Source organism: Hippocampus guttulatus, chromosome 7, assembly GCF_054856545.1.
Source record: "Hippocampus guttulatus isolate MCC_2025c chromosome 7, RoL_Hgut_1.0, whole genome shotgun sequence".
Classification (NCBI taxonomy): Eukaryota; Metazoa; Chordata; class Actinopteri; order Syngnathiformes; family Syngnathidae; genus Hippocampus; species Hippocampus guttulatus.
Genome location: NC_141267.1, coordinates 12,283,506 through 12,310,292, shown reverse-complemented (window position 1 = coordinate 12,310,292; position 26,787 = coordinate 12,283,506). Strand labels below are relative to the sequence as shown.

The following is a 26,787-nucleotide window of genomic DNA, read 5'->3' as shown; positions in this document are numbered from 1 at the left end:
CCCAAGCCATGTAGTGGATGCGGCCTGCATCCACTACAGTTTGTACTCTACTAAAGTAAGGCATTGAATGCTACTCAAGAGGAGACTGTGGGCAGCACTGCTGAGACTGTGAAGTATAATGTTGCAGTGTTTTTGTACAGCAAGTAAAGCGGTATCAAGTTAAGTAGGTCCTACGCAGTACTGTAATGCAAGTTGTGTGATGTTTTGGAAAGTTCTTTACTACTTTCCATTGAAAGAGCTGAATATGCATGACGCTCTGTGCTGAATCACAGACAAGTCAGTCAGTCAGACAGCAACCATTAAATCACTGACAATGTCCTTTATTGTACATGTAAAACACAGATGAGATTTCAGAGACAATGCACAGTATTAGATGACATCACATTCAGATAGTTTTAATTATAGAGGCGGAGAGCAGCACTTTGACTGATAGTCTGCATGTCATTTTGATGGATCACTCTCTTAGTTTAGTCTCAGATCAATCTCCTCCAAAATTGGAAGATATCCGCTTTGACCTGCTTTCAAAAAGCAACAGAATAGAAGTTCAATTATGGTACCTTGGTGGTTTTAGTGCACAAGCTCATGATGTTCAGTCTTGCAGGGAGGGAAAAAAACATACCTGGTGAGAAGATTCCATGCTGTTCAATACATCACTGTGAACCAAGACGCTTTAATCAAACTCTGATCAGGAGTCAGATACCCGCAGACACTGATACTCCATTGAAAGGGCCTCCTGGTGCTAAATCATTCAAACTATCTGGCAACTTTTTGCCCACTCAGCTGTCAGACACATATACTTTCAGCTGTGTGTTCAGCACTGTCTCATGGGTAAAGTGAGTGAAGTCATGGCTGTCCTTCAAATATGCAGTACATTGTGAAATGAGCGTGGATGGTTGTTCGTCTGCGTGTGCCCTGCGATTGGCCGGCAACCGGTTCAGGGTGTCCCCTGCCTGCTGCCCGAAGACGGTTGGGATAGGCTCCACGCTAACATGCAACCAACATTGTGAACATCAGTTGGTGTGTTCCTCAAGTGGGCTGCACACGTACCGATATTTGGGCTGAATTTGAGCAATCAAAGTTTGATGTTTTGATGACTCAAAGACTCAAAGACTCAGTGACAAGTAGCCATTAACATTCCGGCATATCAATTTTCTAGGCCTATTCGTTCTGAGAAGGCCGTGTCGCAGTATATTTGAAACATCGTATCCTATTTTGGCCAGGAGATGAGACATGGGATAAAATTAAAATCTTAATTTTTAATCCAACGCTTTGTCAACTAGGCATGTGGTCTTCTTCTGCTTATTAATCACCTTGCCAAATGTCTATTTTGGACCCTTTCCTTCATTCATCATTTTTACTCTGTACTATGTGTTCTCCTATGCTCACAGATTTGTCTCGAAAAAATCAATTTCATTAATGGGCACTGCCACCTGCCATCCAAATGAATGGAATGGTGTGTAAGTGCATCATGAATTCATCAAGCATAGTGCCATTACACTTCTTTGCGAGTGTCATGCCTAATCATCTGACATTTTTCATAATTATCATGAATCATGCCTCTTGTGCCGCTTCAGGTATCCCAGATAATTGAAGGGAGCCTGCATGTTATTGTCATTTTCGACACTGCTGACTCCATTCAGGGGCACGGGAGGGTGCTGGAGCCTCAGCTGATTTCGGGCCAAAGGCAGACTACACCCTGAACTGGTCGCCAGTCAGTCGCAGGGCCTCAGTGATATTATGTACAAATAATTCACATGCACATGACACCGCTAAGCTACATTTCCCTAATGCTGCAATGAGAAGCGTTAGTCAGCATGTTGATAATGAACTTCTTTACAGACTCATGATGACTCATGACTCAGATTTGTTCTTGGTTTTGCTGTTCGGTGCTTTCTACCGTCTTTGTTACTGATTTGTTGCTTTACTGTTGTATATGTTAGTTGCTCCATGTACAGCACTTTGTATGCAGCGATGGCTGTCTGAAAGTGTTCTATAAATACAGTTGAGTTGAGTTGAGTTTACAAGGCTTCACCTTTGTAACTTTATGCACAATGTGGAGCCGATGGACTGTCAGGAGATAATATAATGAAACAACTCACAGGCTTCGTAATGGAACACCAGCTGGTAAAAACAGAATAATTGAGTTTCACAATAAATGAAATGGTGACTCACGATGAATGTCATGAGTATCTTCTTCATGTAGTCATTTTTCAACAAAATTAAAACTGGCCGAAGTGACACACCACAAAAGGCAATGGCTTTAGCATTTACACTGCTTTGTCATAAACCTTGAGACATTTCGGTGTTCACGAGCAAACTTAATGCCGGTCTGTACGAGTACCTTCTTGAGCAGAGGAACCTTATGGACACTGCACAATTTCAGTCCATTACACTGTAGTGTGGTGCCAGTGTGTTCTTTGTGACGAATGTCCCAATTACCCTCAGATCTTTTACAAGTTCCTGTCTTGTACTTTGAGGCTGCACCTGCCATCTAAATGAATGGAATGGTGTGTCATTGAATTCCTTATAATTTTTTTGCCCCATATATAGCCAAACCAAAAGTGGTTTCAAAGTGATGATACATTATAAGGGAGTCCTTATAATGTATTTGGAGGTGTTTTCCTTTCTGTCCACTTTTGGTCTGAAGACCCGTCGATCAGCATCAGCATTAGCATAATACAGTGGGCCTGTTATCAATTTTAAATGAATCTTTACTCAAGCCCTTTTTAACTTTTCTGTGTTTAAGCGCAGTGATAATGTTCAAATGATGGATTATATTACGATGTCTGAAAATAATGTTAAATCAACTTTTTAGAAATACATCCTCTGCCTTTTTTTTTTTTTGATGAACACTTAGAACTGCTATGCTACCGTATTTTGAAGTTGGTCATTATGGTGGAACTTGGAGAAGACAAGTTTAGTACAGTAGTACAGTACTTGGTATGAAAGGTTTGAGAAACACCGAGGGCCAAGACAAACTAATACTGTATTTCCATCCAGCAAATTTCTGTATTATGGTTGTAACCTCACGCAAGTCTTGGAAGAGGGCCTATCCCAGATGCTTTTGGGCAAGAAATGGGGTTGGCCTACAGGCCTACACCCTGATCTGATCACCAGCCAATTGCAGAGCACATATCTACAAACACCCATTCACATGCACATTGTCACGTTGGGCCCGAAGCGACAGAATAATCGCTTCGTGCGCAACTACTAGAGATAAGTGGATCCCCGAAATAGCAGACACAGAAAAGTATTATGTCACAAAAATTGAGATTTAATATAACACAAAATCCCCGTCTAAACGGACAACAGAAAACGCTGGTCAAAAGAGGACCAGGAAATAACGAAGCAACAGAAAACGCTGGTAAAAAAGAGGACCAGGAAAATAACAGAAAACGCTTGCGAAACAAAAACGGCAAGGAGAAAGTTCTTAAGTAAAATATTAATCAATCACGAGAGAAATATCAAGGCACGCAATATAGTCATGTAAGTCAGAGTTTTAAGCGAGAAGGAATAGACGATAGCAAATGGCACGGCGTGGAATACTCCGGCAGTGAGTTGACTGTCGGAGTGCCTAGATATAGCAGGTGCAATCGTCAACTAATGGGTGGCAGGTGTGCAGGCGGCAAGCAAGAACGCCTGCCCCCTGCTGTCAAATACGGAACGTGACAGTACCCCCCCCTCAACGGACGCCTCCCGGCGGCCCACCCGGCTTGGATGGGTGAGATGCGTGGAAGTCACGAAGAAGGGACGGATCAAGGATCCAGGAGCGGGGGACCCATTGCCGATCCTCCGGCCCGTAGCCCTCCCAGTCGACCAGATACTGGAAACCTTTTCCCCTGCGCCGAGAGTCCAGGATGGCCCGTACCGTGTACACCGGGTCACCATCGACGACCCGCGGAGGAGGGGGCGGAGTGGGAGAAGGAGCCAAGGGACTGGTCGCCACCGGTTTGAGCAGGGAGACGTGGAACACGGGGTGAACCTTCATGGTGGCCGGCAGCCGGAGCTTGACCGCGACGGGGCTGACGACGGACTCCACCACGAACGGCCCGGTGAATCGGGGCCCCAATTTCGCGGACGTGCCGGCCAGGCGCAGGTCCCTCGTCGCCAGCCACACCTCCTGCCCCACTTCGTAGGTTGGCGCCGGGCGCCGACGACGGTCCGCGATCTGCCGGTTCCGGGTCGCCGTGCGGGACAGTGCGGCTCTGGCCTCCCTCCACACGTGATGGGCCCGCTTGAGGTGGCACTGCACAGAAGGGACCTCTATTTGTCCCTCCTGGGACGGGAACAGCGGCGGTTGATACCCGTAGGCCGTCATGAAGGGGGACCTTCCAGTGGCAGAAGAGACGAGGGTGTTGTGCGCATACTCCACCCAAGGTAAGTGGTCGGCCCAGGAAGAGGGACGGTGGAGACACACACAGCGGAGGGCTGCCCCCAGATCCTGGTTGGCGCGCTCCGCTTGTCCATTGGACTGTGGGTGATACCCCGAGGTCAGACTGGCCGTGGCCCCGAGGGACCGGCAGAACCGCTTCCACACTCGGGACACGAACTGGGGCCCCCGGTCCGACACTATGTCCAAAGGGATGCCATGGAGACGGAAAACGTGCTTAATGAGGAGGTCGGCGGTCTCCAACGCCGACGGCAACTTGGACAGGGGAATAAAGTGGGCAGCTTTTGAGAATCGGTCCACGATAGTGAGAACGACGGAACGCCCACGGGATGGCGGAAGGCCCGTGACAAAGTCCAGGGCGATGTGGGACCAAGGTCGAGGAGGAATGGGTAATGGCTGGAGCAACCCCGCCGGAGGCCGATGCGAGGCCTTGCCGCAGGCGCAGGAGGAGCAGGCATTGATGTATTCCACCACATCCTTCCGAAGCTCCGGCCACCAGAACCGCTGGGCGATGAGATGCACAGTCCGGTTCACCCCAGGATGGCAAGCCACCTTGGACCTGTGCCCCCACTGCAATACTTCCGAACGCAGCGGTGGGGGCACAAACAGCTTCCCCGCGGGACAGTCAGCCGGGACCTGGACCCCATCTTGAGCTTCCTGTATCTTCCGCTCAATCTCCCACCTCAACGCCCCCAGGATGCAATGAGCCGGGAGAATGGCCTCCGGCGTTCGGTCCCTTTCCGCGGGGTCGTGGAGACGGGAGAGGGCGTCAGGTTTGGTGTTCTTGGATCCCGGACAGTATGTGAGGGTGAAATTAAACCGGGTTAATAGTAGGGCCCATCGGGCCTGACGGGAGTTCAGTCTCTTGGCGGAGCGGATATATTCCAAATTCTTGTGGTCCGTGTATACAGTGAATGGCTCCTTAGCCCCCTCGAGCCAGTGTCGCCATTCTTGTAAGGCCGCAACCACAGCCAGCAGTTCTCGATTGCCCACGTCGTAGTTTGACTCGGCGACACTGAGACGACGAGAGAAAAAGGCGCAGGGGTGCAACTTCTGGTCGACCGGGGAACGCTGGGACAAGACCGCCCCCACTCCTGAATCCGATGCGTCCACTTCTACAATGAAAGGGTGGTCAGGGTTAGGATGTTGCAGCACGGGGGGATTAGTGAATGCTGTTTTCAAATTTGCGAAAGCCGAGTCCGCATCCAAGTCCCATTGGAATGGGACTTTAACGGACGTTAGTCGGGTCAACGGGAGTGCCTTTTGGCTGTAATTGCGAATGAACCGTCGATAAAAGTTAGCAAACCCCAAAAAACGCTGTAGCTCCTTGCGGCTAGCCGGTGTCGGCCAGTCCACCACCGCCTTCGTCTTGATGGGGTCGGCTCTCAGCTTGCCCCGCTCAATAATAAACCCCAGAAAAGAGATGGCTGGTACATGAAACTCACATTTCTCTGCCTTGACAAAGAGCCTATTTTCCAATAACCGCTGTAGAACAAGTCTGACGTGTTGTTTATGCTCCTGCAACGACCGGGAGAAAATTAAGATATCATCAAGATAGACGAAACAGAAAATATTCAGCACGTCCCTTAACACGTCGTTGATCAGGCTTTGGAAAACCGCAGGAGCATTAGTCAGCCCGAAAGGCATGACTAAATATTCGAAATGACCCAGTGGGGTCTTAAAAGCCGTCTTCCACTCATCTCCTTCTCGGATGCGGACCAAATGGTAAGCACTACGTAAATCTAATTTTGTAAAAATGGTGGCCGATTGCAAAGGAGCGAAGGCGGAGTCTAACAAAGGCAGCGGATACTTATTTTTGATGGTGATGTCATTGAGCCCACGATAGTCCACACACGGTCGTAACGACTTGTCCTTCTTTTCTACAAAGAAGAATCCCGCACCTAACGGTGATCGCGATGGTCTGATTAGACCTGCAGCGAGCGAGCTGTTTATATACTCAGTTAACGCCTCTTGTTCCGGTTGAGACACCTGATAAAGCCGTGAACTCGGCAGCGGAGCGCCCACTTGCAGGTCTATGGCGCAGTCGTATGGACGGTGTGGGGGCAAAGAGCGAGCGCGATCCTTACTGAATACCGGTCGTAACTCATAATAGCAGTTTGGCACTCCGTCAAGGCAGATGATTTCAGGGGAGTCGTCGCCGGCACGTTCGCATCCCCCTACGGCTGATCGTAAACAACGCTCATAACAGTACGGACTCCAAATCTCTATTGCCGGGCGCTCCCAGGAAATAACGGGGTTGTGAGTCTTGAGCCAGGGCAAGCCGAGAATAACTGGAACGGCTCGAGACCGCATTAAATAAAACCGTCTGCGTTCGACATGGTTTCCGGATACTTGGAGCTTTAGTGGTTCGGTTCTTTGCGTTACAACCGCCAGGAGGCGCCCATCGAGATCATGAACGCGCTTCTTCTCGGCCAACTCTTCGATAAAACAGCCTAACTCTGAGGCGAGGTCGGTATCGATAAAACAATCATCAGCCCCCGAGTCTATCAGAGCCCTGATCCGCCGCGCCCGGGACGCCCCATAGATCTCCCCTTCGAGTTCCAGTCTCTTGGGGTGCCCCGGCCGGGAGTCGGCTCGCCGAGGCTCGGGAGGCTCGGCGCGGGGTCGTGACTCACAGTACTCGGTGAAGGTAGTTGGCTGAGGTTCCGGAGGACCGGGAGCGGCGTGAGGTCCTTGTGGGCCGCTGTCAGACCAAGCCCGATCGTTGAACCGGCGCCGTCTCTCCTCCGATCTGGAACTTCCGCCACCCAGCTGCATCGGCTCCTCCCTGGTGACAGCATTCCAGGATCGGGGGTGGTCTCCGGACCCAGCTGCCCGAGGCGTCCCGCGGGATCCCCCGCGGTACGTCGCATGCCGGAACGGGAACCAACCACCTCCACGCTCCCGGCTTCTCTCTCTCATGCGGTTGTCCAACAGTAGGGAGAGATCTATTAACTCCTCTAGGTCGGAACTATTGTCGCGGGTCGCTAGTTCATCCTTGAGCTGGGTGTTCAATCCGCGACGAAACAATCCACACAGCGCCCTGTCCTCGTAGCCACTCTGGGCGGCCAAAATCCGGAACTCAATAGAGTAGTCCGCTACGGATCGCCTCCCCTGGTGGAGTTCGAGTAGCCGACCTTCAGCCTCTCTGCCCCGGATGGGATGGTGGAACACCCGGCGAAACGCTGCCACGAAGCCGGGGAAAGAAGATCGGAGGTTCGGCTTTGCGTCGCTCATCGCCATAGCCCATGACGCCGCCTGACCTGTCAATAAGCTCATTACATATGCAACCTTCGCGTCATCAGTAGCATAGACGGAAGGTTGCTGGTCGAAGATGAGCGAGCACTGGTGGAGAAAGTGCCCACACCGACCGTGCTCACCCCCGTAACGTGGGGGGTGTGGAAGCGACGGTTCCCTACTCATTGTGGGGAAGGAGACGGGTGCCTCAGTGGTGGTATGACGAACCACCGGGGGAGGTGCTCTCCGTTCCTCCAATCGTACAATACGGGGTTCGAAATGATCGAACCTATGAGCCAGCGTGGAGACCGCGCCGCGGAGTTCCGTAATGGCTTGGCCCTGCTGACTCATCTGTTGCTCTTGACGGGACAGAGCAGACAAAATCTTTTCCATGTCTGCGGGATCCATGGTGGCCGGAGTATTCTGTCACGTTGGGCCCGAAGCGACAGAATAATCGCTTCGTGCGCAACTACTAGAGATAAGTGGATCCCCGAAATAGCAGACACAGAAAAGTATTATGTCACAAAAATTGAGATTTAATATAACACAAAATCCCCGTCTAAACGGACAACAGAAAACGCTGGTCAAAAGAGGACCAGGAAATAACGAAGCAACAGAAAACGCTGGTAAAAAAGAGGACCAGGAAAATAACAGAAAACGCTTGCGAAACAAAAACGGCAAGGAGAAAGTTCTTAAGTAAAATATTAATCAATCACGAGAGAAATATCAAGGCACGCAATATAGTCATGTAAGTCAGAGTTTTAAGCGAGAAGGAATAGACGATAGCAAATGGCACGGCGTGGAATACTCCGGCAGTGAGTTGACTGTCGGAGTGCCTAGATATAGCAGGTGCAATCGTCAACTAATGGGTGGCAGGTGTGCAGGCGGCAAGCAAGAACGCCTGCCCCCTGCTGTCAAATACGGAACGTGACACACATAAACATTTAAGGACAATTTACAGAAGGGATGGGCATTTTAAGTGATGGAGAGGCCCAGAATTTCTCATCAGCACTACTGAGGTTCTCGCATAGACCACGTACTTACCAGATGTAAGACAAGAATGCCATTTCAAATATGAGGGGTGGGGGGGGGGGCGGGCTATAAAACTGGGTTTTGATTTTGCAATATTTCATTTGTGAACATAGAACTTTGCAAGAAACCCAAGCTGAGGCATCACTCATGAAGTGAGAGAGGCGCTCGCGGTGAACTGCGTCAGCGCGGAGGGAGGCACCCACCGCAGGGCTGCCTCGGAGGCAGCGCGGCGGCCGAACGAGGATGATGATGAGCGCTCTATAAGAAGAAAAGCCACCACGGAGAGCGCTCACATAGTCCAGACACGATGATGACGAAGAAGACGTGAGAGAGCGAGAGAGGGAGGAAGAAAGAGAGAGCAGCGAGCGGGATGATCGAGACTTGTTTTTAGTCCCGTTCAGGCTGAGGAGTGAGCGCCCGGTGCGAGAGAGGGAGGGACGACCCGGCGAGTTTCAAATGGCCGGGCGGCGAGCCGCTGCTTCTTTAAGTGTCACATTGAGCACCTGAGCGGTTGTTTGCTGCCTCGATATCCTCCTCGTCCTTTAACTTGACTACAGCCATTCAATGTCACCACTTCTACTTTGACTTTGAGCCACGAGAAGTCTGGAACAAGTCACTGACGGAGACATTCGTGACGCCTCAATATGTACCAGGGGCATTTACAGGTAAGAGCCGCTTTTATCACTGGTGTTACTATTTTTATTTGCATGGTTTGCTTCACATTCATTTTGGAATCTGATCTGTTGTTGCAACACATAAGTCATCTATCTGGTCATGTATAAAGGTGATCCTTGGTTTACGACGAAGTTTCGATGTATGTAAGTCGGAATGCTACGTTGTCTGTCTCTAACGTCACGATTCCAGTCAATGTTTTCTGTAAAAGCACTTAGGTCATGAACACATCCGTTCGTAATTCGGAGCGGCGTATGACGGCACCGTTGTAAACTGATGAGCCCCTTTTACATGTTTATGCTTTGGATCCATACCGGAGCTCACCTTATGGCGAACTAGAGGAAGCTGACGCATACGCGCGCTCGCGCGCGCACACGCACGCGACCCACGCGTACAGAGACACAAACAAGGGGCAAAAGGATCTTGCAGGTGCATGTCACATGTAAACAGCTCTACCAAGAGGGACTTGGTGATTTTTCTAACATGCACACTCCTCGTGTGACATCACCCAATCAGACATTCATTTGCAGACAGCAGAATCGTTTGTTACATCACCAGTGCGGAGTGAATATGAATATGTAAACTTAGGCCATCCACATTACTCTGCTCAAGGCGGGAAAAATGCAAAAAAAAAAAAATTCCCAAGTTATCGATATATTTTTGAAGTTTACAATCCAGCTTCTGGTGCTATGTTCTTTATTTTTGGATGCAAGTTTGCAAAGTGAAAAAGATACTTTGCGCTCTCATTACGTAATAAAAAACTCCAGAGTCAGTATTCAGGAGCATTAAAAACCAAACTTGAATATTTCATGATGTATTACTCAAGCATGCGGTGTTCATTGAAAATGCATGAAAAGGCAGTTGGCAGCTCTTGTCTGATTTTGCAGTGTTATTTGTCACAGCCCAAATGCAAAGCCTGCTTTGTGACTTACGGGTTGTTATCAAATGTTGCGCATTCCGATATGATGTTTCAATTCGTGACATGCCAGTGCTCTGAAATTTTTTGTTTCCCGTCAGATGCCATTAAGGTCAAATGCATATTGGAAATATTTCGAATGTAAAGCAGCTGCTCAATTTGACGAGATGTTCGAAAACACAGCTGAGGTATTCAATTTGATGTTGGCAACATTGTTCTCTTGGACTAACTTGTGTGTACAAATTAGAGATGGGCATACTAATTAAGAATAATGTTCACTGTGCGGCAAATGATTGTCAATTAAGCCTGCTCACAATCGATCAAGGAAAAGTTGTCATCTCTGCAGTCAGTACTTACTCAAAGCCTTGCCAGTTCCCATATATGTTCTATGTAAACAGCTCAGACACAGATTTGGGGGACAAAGTTAACCCCTTCGCTAAATCACCAATGGGGGTGATATGAGAACCAGAGAGTGGTGAACAACACTTATTCATTCGCCCTGTTAGAATTCTCTCGGAAGTGTTTTACACATTACAGTTGATATCGACATGACTACGCATCAAATTATCTGATTGGAGGATGCTGCGTCTCTGTAAAAGTTGAGCAATATCCTGCTGGGCTGGGACACACCTGAACCTAGTGCAACAAGACAAAATAATGCCTTGAAATGGACATTTCTTTCTTTCATTCTGGAATCATTGGCCACTGTTGACAAACTTGGCCAAAATCATTTTAGGAAATGTGTCTGTAAAGAATTCTACTGTTCTGATTATTGTCTCCGACACTGTCAGAGAGGTATTCAGTCAATAATCGGCATATTATGGGGGCTGTAATGGATGGGAACAGCACACTAGACGAAGCTCGACATAGTCTGCGACAGCATATGGCAAACACCATAATAAACAGACTGCTGAAGTAAAACCTTTCCAACACCATCAAGTCGGGACTACCTGAATACATCACTTGGATGTATTGTCCTGAGTGATGTTTTGCCTTTCGTCATTGCTCAGTGAGACCTGTGTGGCATTCTCAATGAGGTTCTTGTACTGTACTTCAGAGAGCAATGCAGCATAAGTCATTTACTCTTAACAAGGGCTATCAGATTTACTTCCTGACATGGAAACCCTTCTTGCCATTACTGTCAGTCCAAGTCTTTTATTGAATTCAGTCAAGAAGCCATCTAGTCATTTTATTTAGTTTCGGAGCGTCTAATTACGAACGTCTGCACAAGGATGCAGGATGCTTGCGCTGTACACTATTACGGTTGCAGTGTCGCTGTGACTCCGCAAATGATGAGACAATATCAGGTGGATCGAATGTCTTGGCGTGAGTCGGGTTTCACGAACGATGCGAAATTCTTGTGTGATTCGTGACAACTTGGCAGGCAAACAATAGAACTCGGAACAGAGTCTGATCGGAAAACAATTCCAGACTGCAGTCTTCCGTTTCTCTCATTTTACCTCTGGGGTAAATGTATCCCAGACAAGGCATAAAAGTGTGACATCATGACGGTATGCCTTTACTAACTATTACACACCACACACACACACACACAAACAAACACACAAAATAACAGCAAAAAAAGTAGACAACCTGCAGTAATTTTATAGTCTAGGAAGTACTGGACTGTGTCATCATTCCTGGTCTCACAATCATGAAATCCTGGCTTTACCATTTGCGGTGTAATTTTTGTTATGCCCCCCACCCCCACCCCCATTATTTATATTTATCAGAAATTTAATTATGGGAGTGCTTCTATTATGGGCACAAAATAGATCTTGGATTAATGGAAGAGATACTACAAGGCCTTTGGTTGTTTGCTCTGTAAAGCAGAGGGTGATTACATAATTTGATTGCCATAATTTAAGTCCCCGCAGAAAAGGTCTGCATGGAGTTTATCACTCATCAGAAGTAGATGAAAGTCTCAAGACTGTCGTCATTGCTTTTTGGATTTTAAATGGGGGAAAATGTAAATGACACGAAGATTGTCAGAAAAGACGTTGATAGGCTACTGCAGTTAAAATGAATGTGAACCAGGCCAAGATGTTGAACTTCCAGAGCCCGAAATGGTCAGGCTCCTCCTCACTCAGTGGATTTCACACTTAACGGGTTACGATGCATCAAGACAACTCAAATTCGGCTACGAGATACTACATTTGTCTGCATCTGTCGGTTCAAAATTGGGCTACATTTGCATAGTCTCGCCTTGGCATAAGCTTTCTCACCTTTCTTACCTTAACCCTTCACCGACTGCCATATGCAGGCATTTCCATCAAGAATTCTGCTACAGCTCAGCTGGTCAACCGAAGGCGCGTGGACTGAGGTCTCGCAAGCTATTTTTATCGCGACAGCTTAAAGTCTCCTTGATGTAATGAACCGTGGTCTTGATTAAAACCTATTTAATAGGCCTGCCTAGTTCAGGAGCCAGAATAATGAGGGAAATCAGGCGCTCCCTGACTGGAACGAAAGCGCCACAGACAGCGTTTCTCTCAGAGATGGCGGCAACAAGGTAGAAAAAGAAATACGTTCATCAGAGGGAGGTAATAAATCCCCAAAATATAGTTTTAGAGCCTCTGGAGAAATATACGTGTTGTGCAGTGTGAACACGAGAGAAGATTACTACAAAGTCACCTCTTAATCAATGAAATAACCAAATTGACCTCAGAAGAAAATTCTATGCTTCCTACTTTGAATTTAGATAGATCGGTAGGTAGATCTTCTGTTCAAGTGCCTCGAACTAGAACAAAGGTTGTGAGCCACACCATCAGTAGTCAAACGTCTATCTGGTGAGTGGACAACAATTCCCACAGACATTGTTAAATATGTTGTCGAAAATCACCATGGAAATGCGGAAGCCTTTGTCATACCTAATTTAATTCAAATTTTCACTTCCTGCATGCATATTCAGGTGTCCCAATAAATTTGTCCAGATAGTATATTTCATGCAATAGTTCTAAAATGGAGCAGGGCTCAGCATGACAAACCATGTCAAGTTCTAGCAGGTTCGTTTGTGACTTTGTGACAAGAATGAATTAACTCTGAAGCAAATTAAAATGGCATTTTTATTTTAACAGCGCACGAAACGACGATGAGTAATGTGGCAGGTGCTGTTTGCAGGGGAGAATTATCCTCCGACTCAGTCGTTTTTTTATTGAAAGCCATGACAAGTCTGACACAAACATGGAAGAGACAACAAATAGATTTACTATGCTTATGAATACTAAGTGTCGCCTCCCACTTCATCATTAAAAAAAGAATTCCTGGATAATGCTGATCACTCAGCAATTACACAGCATTTTCTTTTTGTCATCAGACCAATAAAAAAAAAAAAACGGATGCACAAAGTCCCAACTTCATATGTGTTTGTGACGTATTTCGTGACGATTCACGTTTTCAACTTTACAAATTGTATATTTAGCCAGTTTTACCAGTCGAGATTCAAAAAGTTCATTTCTAAAAAGCATTGTTTTGCGCGCCCAAGCAGAGAGATGGCGGTTCCAGCGATCTTTACCGTGAAATAATTGCTGCCGTTTTAATGAGAGTTTTAAAGCATTCACATTCACTTGAGCTGAAATGAACTGCACCGGAGGTCTCTTGTCTAAGTGGTCTAATTGTGTTTGTTTAGTGCGCACCAGGGTTCAGAAGATTATTCTTTGCCAACCTTTATGTAAAGGTTAACATAGCATCACATAATAGATTGACATACAGTACCTACTGGAATAGCTCGGTGTAATTGTTGACTAATAAGGTCAGTTGATGGATTTTCTCTGCTGTGATTCATCAATTATACGCCCAAATAAGGAGCTTGTTTGAATTGCGAGTTATAACATGAAAAACAGTGTCATCAGTACTACTGATCAAGCACGTCACTGATTCAGTAGGCAGTTGTGGGAGATGTTCATGTGGATAGATTGCTGGTTTATATGCAGCACACAGATTACGTTTCGACGTTCGGGTCTCGGCTCCGGCCTTCCTGTGTGGAGTTTGTATTTTTTCCTCCCAAATTCCCCAAACATGCATGTTAGGTAACCTGACCACTTTAAATTCTTGGTCTTCATCTTTTTGTCTCGATATTGCTCCGTGGGGTCTCGCAACCAATCCAAGGTGTACACTGCCTCTTGCCTGAAGTCAGTTAAGATCGGCTCCAATTCCCTGTAGACCGTAATGAGGACACACCCTATAGAAAATGGATGGACGGATAGTTTGCTGGCTTATGTTGTTGCTGAGCTATCGACAGTGATGAAGGACAGTGCATGGTCTATATTTTTGAAACACGTTAACGGTTTGAATTATTTGCATGCGAAACAAGATGTTGAGCTCTTTCTAGCAGGGAGTTGATGAAACAGTTTGAATTTTAATAGCTTGGGCAACTGGATGCTCATCTTGAGATATTAATAATGCTGTCTGACGAGATTACAAGCCTTGAACTGTATTTCCAGGCTTGCCTGTCCTGTAATGGACACCCCAAAAAGTAACCCCCCCCCCCCCCCACCCCCACCACCACCACTACCCCCACCCACCCCCTGCATCTGAGAGTCCATAAATTTGAAGGACCTGAATGGACCTGCTTCATGGTCATACATCAGTTTGACCCTCAGTAGATTCCCTCTGTTTTGCCTCCAAGCGTGTTAGCACAGCAGACCTGCGAGGCCCACATGGAACGTCCCCTGAGCTGCTGTACAAAGCCACATTTTTCCCCCCTCACAAAAGTAGGACACGCCTCAGCATCTTTGTAACTTGGAGCAGAGGGCCGTGAAAAATAATAGGTGGCCCATCCATCTCTCTCTCTCTCTCTCTCACTCTCTCTCTCTCCAAAGCCATTCATAACAGTCATTCTCCAGCAGGGAATTAATTTGCTCCAGAAACCAGGAGTCTCAGTGCTCAAGTTGAGGCAGCATGTATTCGGTCCTCCAGGGAAGTATGAGCTATATCGCGGACGAGAGCACTTGGTTAGCAAATATGTGCTTCAGTGTGGCAGATGTGAACAAGATCTTCATATATTGTATTTAATCTCTTGGAGAAATGCTTATTTGTGTCTAATATGGGATAAAAATCATGCTGTCGCACCTAGTTATGAAACCTTTTTTTTTAACTGCCTTTCACAGATATACAGACTTCCTATTACACATTGGTGGTTTCAAAGATAATAATGTGCTGAAGATAACACAGGAAGTTCTTCAATTTGGCCCACAGAGATGGAGGTTCAGGGATGGACCGCTATGAGATTTGGTGCTGACATTTATAGCCAATGGGTGAATCTTATCAACTTTGAGAGATTTCATTTCTTAGCAAGAGTGAGTGCACAATACTGCTACAAACTCAAACATTTTTTTCTGCATTTTGACAGCCACACTACAGAGTCTAATAAACATTGAAAGAAAAAAAACCCCCAAATGTTCTGTATGATCCGCAGTGCATTCCTTACACATTTGGGGCCCTATTTTTGTGCCCAACTGGAGCAGATTCTCCCATATTCAAAAAACAGATTTGAAAACGCCACCTTTGTCTTCTTCGCAGGCCAAGTCCGCTCAGCATCCCTGTTTTGCTGAGAGAATCTGCTTTGTGCGCCTGGAGCAAGGAATGCTCATCTTTTGATATGTCGACTCCTAACATTGCACCTCTAGATTTGAGCTCACGGGCTCAGTCTTCACCCACGGTCCGAGAAAAACGATCTTTTTTTGCAAGTATGTGTGCTTGTCATACAAATAAAAGGAAATGTTCCATAAAAGCAATGTTGCTGTGTATGTGATTTAATAACCCAATTAAATCGAGCTTGTGAGTACCGCCAATGTCAACGCTCATCATACATGTGACCCATTTTGCAATTAATGGCATTAAAAGGCAGTTTTCATCCGATGAAGGTAAACAAATTAAAGATGATTTTGTATCAGCTGGGTTGCAGTGCAACTACATACTATTGCTCAACACTCACGAGGGTTGAGGACATATGCACGGTAACACTTCAGCTAAATCAACGTGACAATCCAACATGTTCTGCAAAGACAGATTTACAGCAGCTGTTGTTCCAATCAGGGGTCTTCAAACTGCCAGTCACACCTCCCCAGGGGGCCGTGGGAGAGTTGGGTATGAAATGCAGAGTCAGAGATGAGAGGCTGTGATACTGCAGAAAGCGGGAGGGGCGGGGAATGATAACTGGCTGGTCAGCTGAATTAAACACACGAAGCAAGTGCTGTTGTGAGGGAGCAGAAAACAGAGCTCTAAAACAGCTGTAAAATTGTACGAAATTGTCATTTGATTGGAAAATACCATATTTTCCGCACTATAAGGCGCACCTAAAAGCATTCACTTTTCTCAAAAGCCGACAGTGTGCCTTATAATCCGATGTGCCTTATATATAGGGTGTTACAATCCTTTTATATTTCCCATTGAGTTGTTTTCCATATTAGTATTCCTATCCCATCTAGTGGTGATTATTAGCAGGAACCAATTGTAAACGTAAAAAGGTTCTGCCAGACACTAATTGACACGTGCATTTGCCAACGAGCACTCACACAGACAACTACTCTATGAGCCCTGCGCAGCCATTATAAAACAAAGATAATACCAAAAGCATAGTTTACTGCTGATTAAGCGAAGGAAGAAGGAGACAAGCAAGACTTCTAAAGATATTTAGCCCCTTGTGGATGGGCGCCCATGAGGTTTGTGTGCCTGTTTGTTGAATCAATTGTCTTCATCACTTTTGTCTTTGATTTATTGTTTTGTAATGCCATTTGTATTTATGCCAAGGAATAAACCCTGTATTTTTATGGACTTTATGTCGTGATTCATGCTGCATCCTGAGGGAGCTACATATGGATCAATATTCTGATTTCTTAGATGTAGTATTTTAAAAGTTCTGTAAAGCGCTTTGTTACGGCTGCAGCGGTTTTGAGGGCTTTATATAAATAAAGCTGAATTGTATTATATTCCCTTTAGCATAGCTCCATCTAGTGGATCAATAATGCAACCGCAGCCACTATTGTAGCTTCAATTTTCTGTGCCTTATAATACAGTGCGCCCTATATATAAAAACAGTTTTAAAATAGGCCATTAATTGAAGGTGTGCTTTATACTCCGGAGCGCCTTATAGTGCGGAAAATACAGTATTCCACTTGTGTCGGACGCCCGTAAGGTTCCGGACAGAATCTGACCCAAAAACGTAGACTCAGGAAAGTTGATCTAACAAAAATATTTATTAACATAAAATAGGCACAAGGCCAAAGTATAAATAACGACGCTGAGCAAGCTAGGAATAATGCGAAGAAAACAAAAAGCGCTTGCACAAGGCAAGTGAAAAAAACCAGGAACGAAAATAGCTTGTAACAAAAGTACAAGACAGACCAATCCGCGTGGAGAACAAACCGTGTATACACTTAAACACACTAAGAACTACTTAGTGAATAACGGCAAGAGACAAAAAACATCCCTTCCCTTCAAGTAGAGCTCAGTGCTGCCCGGCATGTTGCAGCACTAAATTTGGACTTGCCTGTGTAATGTAAAAGCCTGTAAAAAAAAATGCTTGCTTAAAAAGCTGCAGTTTACTACAGGACACCAACGATAAACCGCAATGTAGTGAAAGAACGTTTTCACTACATTCAGTAACTTTCTATGCAAAGTTTATGTCAGCACCTTTCGTGATGCTTGCCGGTGTGCATCACTCCTTGAGCGTCGGGTGAGTGCCTCGCGAATCAACTACCACACGGCGAATGAATTCCTCAGCAAAAGTTGAGGTCTGGGCTGTGGCGTGGATCGTGGCGTGACGATGGTATGTATGCTGAGTTCAAGGGTGCACCAGCTGAGCGGATGAAAAGGCAGGTCGGTTTCTCAACCAGGACGCGATCGCTCACCTGCAGCCGTCCCACAGGCTGTGATCCCAGTCACACTTTACATTGTGTGTGTGTGTGTGTGTGTGTGTGTGTGTGGGCACGGATCACAAATTGAGATTCCATTTTTTAAATGCAGCACCTGAATCTCTGCACATCTGTTTGCCCACAAGCAGTCATGCTCACACAAGTAGAACTAATGAGAGAAGACACAGACGTGTGATTCATATTTACTTATACGACAGATTCTGGTCAACAGCGTGTTGTTTAGAGGGTCAAAGGGCTTCCTTTTCACTCACATCAAGACTGAACAGCGCTGTTGGTGGAGAGCCAAGATGGACGTGACTAGCATGTGTCACAACCAATGAGACCGCATGAACCTCTACCAATGTTTTTTGTCCAAAATATACTTTTTGTCATAGTGGCTTGTTTCTTGGAGTACTTGCATGTCTCAAACTATCTGAAACAAATTCTTTGTGTGTTCTTCATCAGATGATTCTGATTCTGACTTGCAATATGGCAAATAAACAGCAGTTAAGAGTCACTGCAACTAATCTTACATGGCAAGTATGAGCAATGCTTACATGCAAAACAAAAGTGCAATAATTCGGATACGAGTGGATCCCGTAAACACGGACAAGGTCAAGATTGTTACCTGAAATGTTTATTTACAAAACGCAAGGCTGGCAAAGTACAACGAACGCCGATGATAACAAATAACCAGAAAAAGGTGAAACAAACCAAAAATGATTGCAAAAGGCAAGGAACAAGATAAATGTAAAGCGCTTGTCGCCCAGAGGACAAGGAAATCCAATACTAATCGAGAAATAAGAAATACAGTACATGAAAAAAAAAAACAAATACAACGCGAAAAGCGAAGAGGCAAAAAAGTCTCGAATAAGCAGGCACTTGGAGACAAGAGTGGTGAGCAAGGCTGAATAATCCGACAGGTGTTGTCGGCTTGGCATGGCTTGTGAAAGGAAGAGGTAACGATGGCAGATTCGAGAAAGGTGCAACTCCTGAGCAAACGGCCACCACACTCAATGGAGACTGAACAAACAAACTCTGTCGTGTTCATGACAAACTGAATTATTTGTGTCCAAGTTACTGGAGCATATTAGGGTTTGGGTTGTTGGATTTTTATTTATTTATTTTTTTTATAAGAACAGTTCATCTGATGTTTACTGACAAGGCCAGATTAAAACTCATTCACTCCCAAAGACGTTCTTAAGCGTCTTTTCAGACTTGGTCCAGAATTGGCTGGTACTGAATGAGTTAAATACCCTTACGAGTCAATATGACTGATTCCATAGATTCCCATCCTTGATCTAAATGATTATTCTTGTACATATTGCTGCAGCAAAGATGCCTGAAAGTTTTCTGAGTTTAGTCACAGTTATGACAGTGGAAGATGAGGAGAGAGGTCCTTCTTTTCTTAATTGAGAATAAACCCCAAAATAATTGAACAAGCATGTCAACAACAGTGTAAGGATGTCTTTTCTTATTTGGTTAAATGTGAAGACCTGGTTCCTGGGATCACAGGAAACAATCAGAAAAACACGGATCCATCACATTGTTTAAAGGTGTGACAAGTCAAACATTGTTCTATTGTATCTTCCAATTCATTCCCTTCTGTGTGTAATCCATCAATGACAGAGGCAATGAGTGCCTGCGTGTCCATGGCACTGTCGGTATCACCGCACTGAGGCCTGTGTGCCATTAAGGGCTTTGCTAGCCAAGTGAATAACAGACATGACATTTTGTTGCTATTTTTGGGCGGTTGTAGCTTTTTTGTCTGTTTGGGGCCTTAGTCAAGCTGAAGACAATTATGAACAGATCAAAAGAGCAGTCAGTGTTAACACAAAAACTTCATGCGAAAGCAAAAGAGGTCTAGAAAAGCCCGCTGGAACATCAGAACTTTATTTGGGGTCTAAGTCACTTTAAATTGTGGCAGGTGTGTGCTGACTCCCCTCTCACATGTGTTTGAATTATTTGGTCATAAAACCTCGCATTTGAACAGAGAAATGTGTCAACTTTTTATATCCACCGATATACATGTCTAAAAAAAAATCTCTCTTTCTCTCTGTCCCTCTCCTTATTTAATTAATTTCATAAATCTTGAAGTTTTGAGCACTACAATGAAACATCAATAGATTCTTTGAGATATTTATAATGTACAGTACTGCAATCATATGTGTCTGTGGATGAAATAGCGAAGCTTCTGGTAAAAATGTACGCGAGGGGTAACTACCATGCCAAGTGCATTCAAGTGTATGGGAGCGAACCACGCCTTTGAATATATCCATACTTTCCTCTTTATTCTTGTCCACATCCTCTTTCTGAAGCAGGCTGTCTTCCCCGACTGACTGTTTTTATGATTCCAAAAAAACGGTCCAGGACAAGATATTATATGAAGAAGGTCAGAACCTAATACAAGCTGCGGCAGTTCAAGTCGCACCCCCATATATTAAATCGCTCAATGTGCCAACTGTCATTTTTTGCAGTGGTATGGTCCAACTCAGGTTCAGAAGCATCGCGTAGTATGCGGCGGCCCTGACAGTGTTGCTCAATGCATTAAACATTTTTTGCTGGGTCTTGTTTGTTTAACATGGTGGTGCCTTGCTTCGTCTCAGATTTTGTTCAACGAGTACGACCTGCACAATACCTCACTCTGGCTTACATTGGCTTTTTTTTGTCCAAAAGTCCTTCAAAGAATGATTACTTTTTTTGCCACTAAATCTGTCAAATGTAGTCAGTTTCTGCATCCTCCTTACCTTGCGCTCTCTTTTATAGATTCGCCTCTGCGTCTGAAATATGTGTGTTCCTCGTTGATCCCGCCCTCGGATGTATGTCATTGGCTGGTTTCAGGGCCACATGGAATGAGCTTTGTGATGGGGTGGCCTTAGCATTGCATTTCAGGGCAAGCGTAAAAATGAGCTGGTCATGCAGCATGCAGTTGCATGCAGGGAACATCCATGTCGATGATATAATTGATTGTGAGATATTAGTATTTGAATGTTCATATCTAGATATCAAAAAAATAAAGAGGGACAGATTCACGTATTTTTCATGTCCACACTCTCTCGGTGTTATGGCAGCAATCACGTGATGCCCAAATACTCTTTTCCAGGCATGCATACTTTTCCACCTTAAATGGCACGTCCTTGTGGTCATGGCTAGTCACTGTTTGCAGATAAAACAAGAAGAGCTGCATCTCACTGGTAACTGAAAACTTGCCAAAGCCACAGGATATCGTGCTCCATTTTCAGCCTGATATGCCTCCCCCCCAAAATCTATAGTCTTATGAAAAGGTCACAAGTGCAGTCAGGAAAACGCCACTCGTACAAAGTTGTCAGTACATCTCAAGACAGCAACCATTTTTAGCAGCATCCAGGGCTGGCACTGTTGGGGGAAGGAAGAACAAGAGGGATGCATCTACATCCTCTCTCATTGTTGTCATCCATACTGGTGAAGAGCTATGTTCAGATGCGCTCAAGTGTGCATCCTTTCTACTTTTCACATTTCACTTCCTGCTCCTTGCACTCACCCTCCTCTAACCTCAGGAATGCTCACATGTCAATTAAAGCATATCTCGAAGACATCATATACTGTACCGTACAGTACCCCAAAGTGGGAAGCCAGTCTGCCATATAAAAGGTCAGGGACTACTTTAATGATGGTGTAGCAAGAAATAAAGCTATAGATAGTAATGCTGTTGGGGGCGACAGGCATGTTTGACCTAAAACAACAGACAACTGGCCACACACATTTTCCATTTTGTTTTCCTAATCGGTTATATCTCATCCCACGGGTGCTTGATGGGATTGAGGTCAGTGCTCCCTGTTTCTTCAACGCCAATCTCATCCAATCACAGTAATCTACTTTGCTTTGTGCCCAGGGCACAGTCATGCCGGAATAGGAAAAGGCCTTCCCAAAACTGCAGAGAATTGTCCAAAATATCAAGTTAATATGTAAACATTAAGTTTCAGACGGAATTTGGGGCTGTCCCAACATTTTTGTCCACATAGTGCACAGCCAATGTCGAGCTATGTGTAGTGACTGAAAAATGACTTCCTTTCACGCTACAGTGTCTCGCCTCTGTAAAGTGAAGAACTTGAGAGGAAAATTGGAGTGTGAGCTATGGCTCCTTTGCGCTTCAGTGGCACAATCGCCTCTTTAGATTCAAAGAGGAACTATGCCATGAGACGCATGGATGCTGGCTTGTCCAAGTGTTCTTCTCGTGTTGTTCTAATGTTTTTATATCGGAAAAGGGCATGCTAAATCAATCTTTTATAAGTGACACGTTTCAAACAGCGTCGTCAATAAAAGTAGCGAGTAAGTTTTCATGACGATTCTGTTGACAAAAAAACTATACAGTGGCGTGTTTAACCTCGATAGTAATCAAATGTATTTTTAGTTCCCCATAATGGTAATTGAATAAAACTGCTCTGGAGTCAAAGTGGCTTCATTGGTCATGTTTTCTGCAACATTTACACATTTTAGAAATGATTCTTAAAATTATGCCATGACCCATAGTGCTGATAACACATGACATTGAGGAATGTGTTCACAGGCATGATCCGCTTGAACCTGGGAGGCGAGTTTCGTCACATAAAGGCGATGCACAGCCCACTTTGCAGTGTTCATTGCGTATTCATATTTTATTGAGTAACCAGGAACGGAGACCACTTTGCTTCGTATGACTATCGTATAATTAAGCAATATTGACAGCACAACTTCAATCATCTGTGTGATATTGCTTTTATACACCAGTTCCACATTTATCAGTTACCGCAATCAATGACAACAAATTAGTTTTTTGCCAACCCACACGAATGCCCGCTAACCACTGACTGTTGATCTGATCATTTCAAATGCCAAACAACTCCACTCAAGAAAATTGTTGCTCGTCTGGTAAATGAGATGGATGGCAGACTTGCTTATGTAAACGTATAATAACGTGAAGTTCCCAAATGCAACTCATAAATGCATCATGGAAGTCAAATGAGCAACGTTTCCAGCTCCCCAACCCCCCGTTGAATGTTACATCGCGTCATTCTCATTGTAGAAATGCAAATGACGAAGGCTCCAGAAATAATGCATTGTATTCTTACTTGCAATTTTATGGCACTTTTACTACTCCAATTCCAATCACTACGAGTGGGACTAAACTATTCTAAAAACATTTCCATGATTGTATTGCGAGCGTCTCATTCTTTTCTTCTTTTTTTAGGGGGAGGGGGGGTGGGTAAGGGGCTCATGAAGTTTTCAAAAGTCATCCACTTGCAGGCTGGCAGCGCTGAGAAATGCTAATAAACTAAGCTAGATGACGTGACTGTGTGCGCTTTGCAAGCTCCTTGTGTAGCTTGCAAAGCGCCACCACTCGCATCTAATCATGTATGAGGGGCACCCATGACACACACACACATGCACACGCACACACACACACACACACACACACACACACACACACACACACTCTCACAGGTACCGTCAAAACACTGTGGATGATCAGTGGTGAAATTGCCCTTTGATGGCTCCTCAGTATGGAGATTTATGCCGAAAATGAGACACTGGCGCGTGCACCGCGTGACACTCAAGTGACCGGGCGTGAGAAAATGGTCATGCCGAATTTCATTCACACCGATGAACGTTTGATGGCTTGCTCACATGCTGTTTCAGTATGTTCTGCAGAATGAAGTGCAATGATGCACAGTTCAATTACGTGGCACTAACCTTAAGACAAATACATCACATTCAAAATGATCTGCTTTCAACTTCTTGTTTTGACATTGCAACGTTGGAATGTTGAAACGAGGATTCCATCAGTGGATATGAACCCCCATTTGGAAAATAAGGAAGCAAGTTGGACTAGATTAAATCTCAATGACAGCAGATTAGACAAATGCGACTTTAATGGGAATAGCGGCGTTTTGCGGATTGGCGCGTCCTCTGTTTTAGAAAGAGACAACACCACAGGTCTTCAGAGGGATTCGGTGCAATACTGGGAAAGAGCTGGCTGGCGTCAAGGTTTCTCATTGCAGTCATGAGCTCTCATAAAGCTGTTTTCGTGTTGTTTTTGCTAGTGGGAGCTGTCCTATCAGCACATTATTCTTCCTCAGATAAATGGCTCAAGGAGAAAATCCTGCCATGGATACTTTTTGATACTGTGCCCTTTTTTTTTTCTTTTTTTTTTTACATCCACTAAAATATATCTGGGCAGCCTAACCCACTGCCATCCATCCATCCATCCATTTTCCGAACCGCTTGATCCTCACTAGGGTCGCGGGGGGTGCTGGAGCCTATCCCAGCCATCTCCGGGCAGTAGGCGGGGGACACCCTGAATCAGTTGCCAGCCAATCGCAGGGCACACAGAGACGAACAACCATCCACGCCCACACTCACACCTAGGGAGAATTTAGAGCGTCCAATCAGCCTGACATGCATGTTTTTGGAATGTGGGAGGAAACCGGAGCACCCGGAGAAAACCCACGCAGGCCCGGGGAGAACATGCAAACTCCACACAGGGAGGCCGGAGCTGGAATCGAACCCGGTACCTCTGCACTGTGAAGCCGACGTGCTAACCACTGGACTACCGGGCCGCCCAACCCACTGCCAGTTGGAAACAATTAACAGTCACTTTACAAGAAGAATTATTAAGTTCCTCCTAATCGGAGGTCTTTCAGCGCACCCTCTACATACAGACACATCCTGTCCCATATTTATTTAGGTATAGTTAGTACTCCACAGTATAGTCATCCCGTTCAGTGCTTCTGCCTATGTTTAGATTTTTGTGACCGGTGCAAATGCGGCTCAGCACACAGCCTAAATTTCTGCGCAGGGGTGTTAGACCGAGAGTTGGTAATTTTGCAGACGCACACAAGATGGCATATGTAAAAAAATTAATAAATAAAAAGTGAATCACTCTGTTATTTGTGCCTGATTTCATTCCAAATTAAAACACAGACTCATTTCAACTTTGGCACACAAATAATGTCCAGTTGTTGCTCTTACCATGCTATGTCTCCCAAAGTTGGTTTGACAGAAATCTCTTGAAGCACTCTCCAGGTCTGCTGTATAATTACTTTAGTTCAAACATACAATGACTTCAGTCCATTTGTGGAATGCACAAATCTTCATATACAGTATATCCTCTTCACAAAAATGCACACAAAGATGGATCATCGGCGCATATGCACGCCTTTCATCAGATGTAAAGCAGCACGGATGCATCATCCGCTTTTATCGTCACGAACCGCCCTGACTGACATGCCTATCTATAGCCATGCGTTGACTTCCATCCTGTTGTGGGTAAACCAAATGCGAACCTCATCATGAGAGACAAGAAGGTTTGAGCTCAGCTATTAAACAGGAAAACGATAACAGTGAATAATCGTTGGATGACACACGGGATGGAAAATTGTTGGTGAAGCCTTAATCTGCTGTGATAACATTTCAAAGATGGATATTAAAGTTCTGTCGACTGACTGTGGAAATTCACAATGTCATTTCTTTACTTTAGTTCCTGTGTGAGAAAGTGCATGTGTCAGCATATTTGTGGTACGTGAGGTGACGTGGATCAGCTAAAACACTCTGACTGGTTTCGCGGAGCACGTCCAGTAAAAGCTTTTAAAACATCAGCAAGCACAAATGATTTGCTAAGTGCATGCTTAATAATGGTCCCCTGGGGAAGTGACGCTGGCCAGTATGCGTGTTATTTCAGGATTTTGATATCTTGGAACTTTTACTGAACCAGAACATTTGTGACAAATGATATTCATCGAATGTTATGCCAGCAAATAGACTCCATTATTACATTCACTTCAAACTCACACATTATTTTCATCAACCGGTAATATCAGTGGTGGGAAGTAATGAAGCCGACTATTTTTTTTTCTGTCACACTACCCTTTTACTTCAAGGAATTAAGTCAGTAAGGATAAGAGGACCAAAACACGTATGATACAAAGCATGACTAAATGTACAAATCATATCAATCACCACTTACATGCAAACTAACGGCCAAGGTTTACAGTCTTGTTCCTCTCTGCTAAAATTCCCCAATGTGGGACAAATAAAGGATATCTTATCTTATCTTATGTCTCAAAAAAAAAGCCACACAGAAAGAAAAATAGTAAAACACACGACTCCTGCACGTTAGTCTGTCCTTGAATGCTGGCTGACCAGAGCTCTCAAGGGGCATGCTGAAGTCTTTACTTATGAAATTTGGAAGTTCCACCATAATTGCTTTTGCCAAAACTGTCACACCCTCCGGTGTTATTGTGACATGTAAATGAATCGGGAGAGTGTTAATTTCCTTTCTCAGCATGGCTGAGGATCCTCGAACAATAAGCCCTCACTAGCAGCCCATCTCATTAGGCCTGCGGGGGCCCCGATCAGCCTCAGCGACGGACTGGTGAACAAGAGGCAGGCTGGGACGACAGCATTGAGGAGGAGTTGAGTGTCAAGGTTCCAAGAGAGGGAGTGTGCATGGTTTTAATCAAGGCGGGCAAGTGGGACATCATTTCAGGAGACCTACACTTGACCTAGGATTTGCAATGATATGATTAGCAATGCTTGGCTAAAAAAAATCCTCAATCCTATTATTGTTGTTTTCACGGCTTTTCTAACATGACATCAAACCCTGTGCGTAAAATATATTAGTGTGCAATGTACAAGGCATTGTATCTGTACATACGCAATGCTGTTGTGTATTG

At 45.0% G+C, this 26,787-nt stretch overlaps 1 protein-coding gene across 3 annotated transcripts in view; it reads left to right on the top strand.

Annotated features, from left to right (window-relative positions):
* Positions 1-8,862: 8,862 nt before the first annotated feature.
* pex5la (peroxisomal biogenesis factor 5-like a) overlaps positions 8,863-26,787 on the top strand; it is a 73,592-nt gene continuing 55,667 nt past the window's right edge. For all 3 annotated transcript variants that reach the window (XM_086116161.1, XM_086116159.1, XM_086116158.1), the window contains exon 1: positions 8,863-9,324. In XM_086116161.1, the coding sequence (XP_085972287.1) occupies positions 9,304-9,324 (21 nt within the window). In that variant the 5' untranslated portion in view covers positions 8,863-9,303. The remainder of the gene's footprint in view (positions 9,325-26,787) is intronic.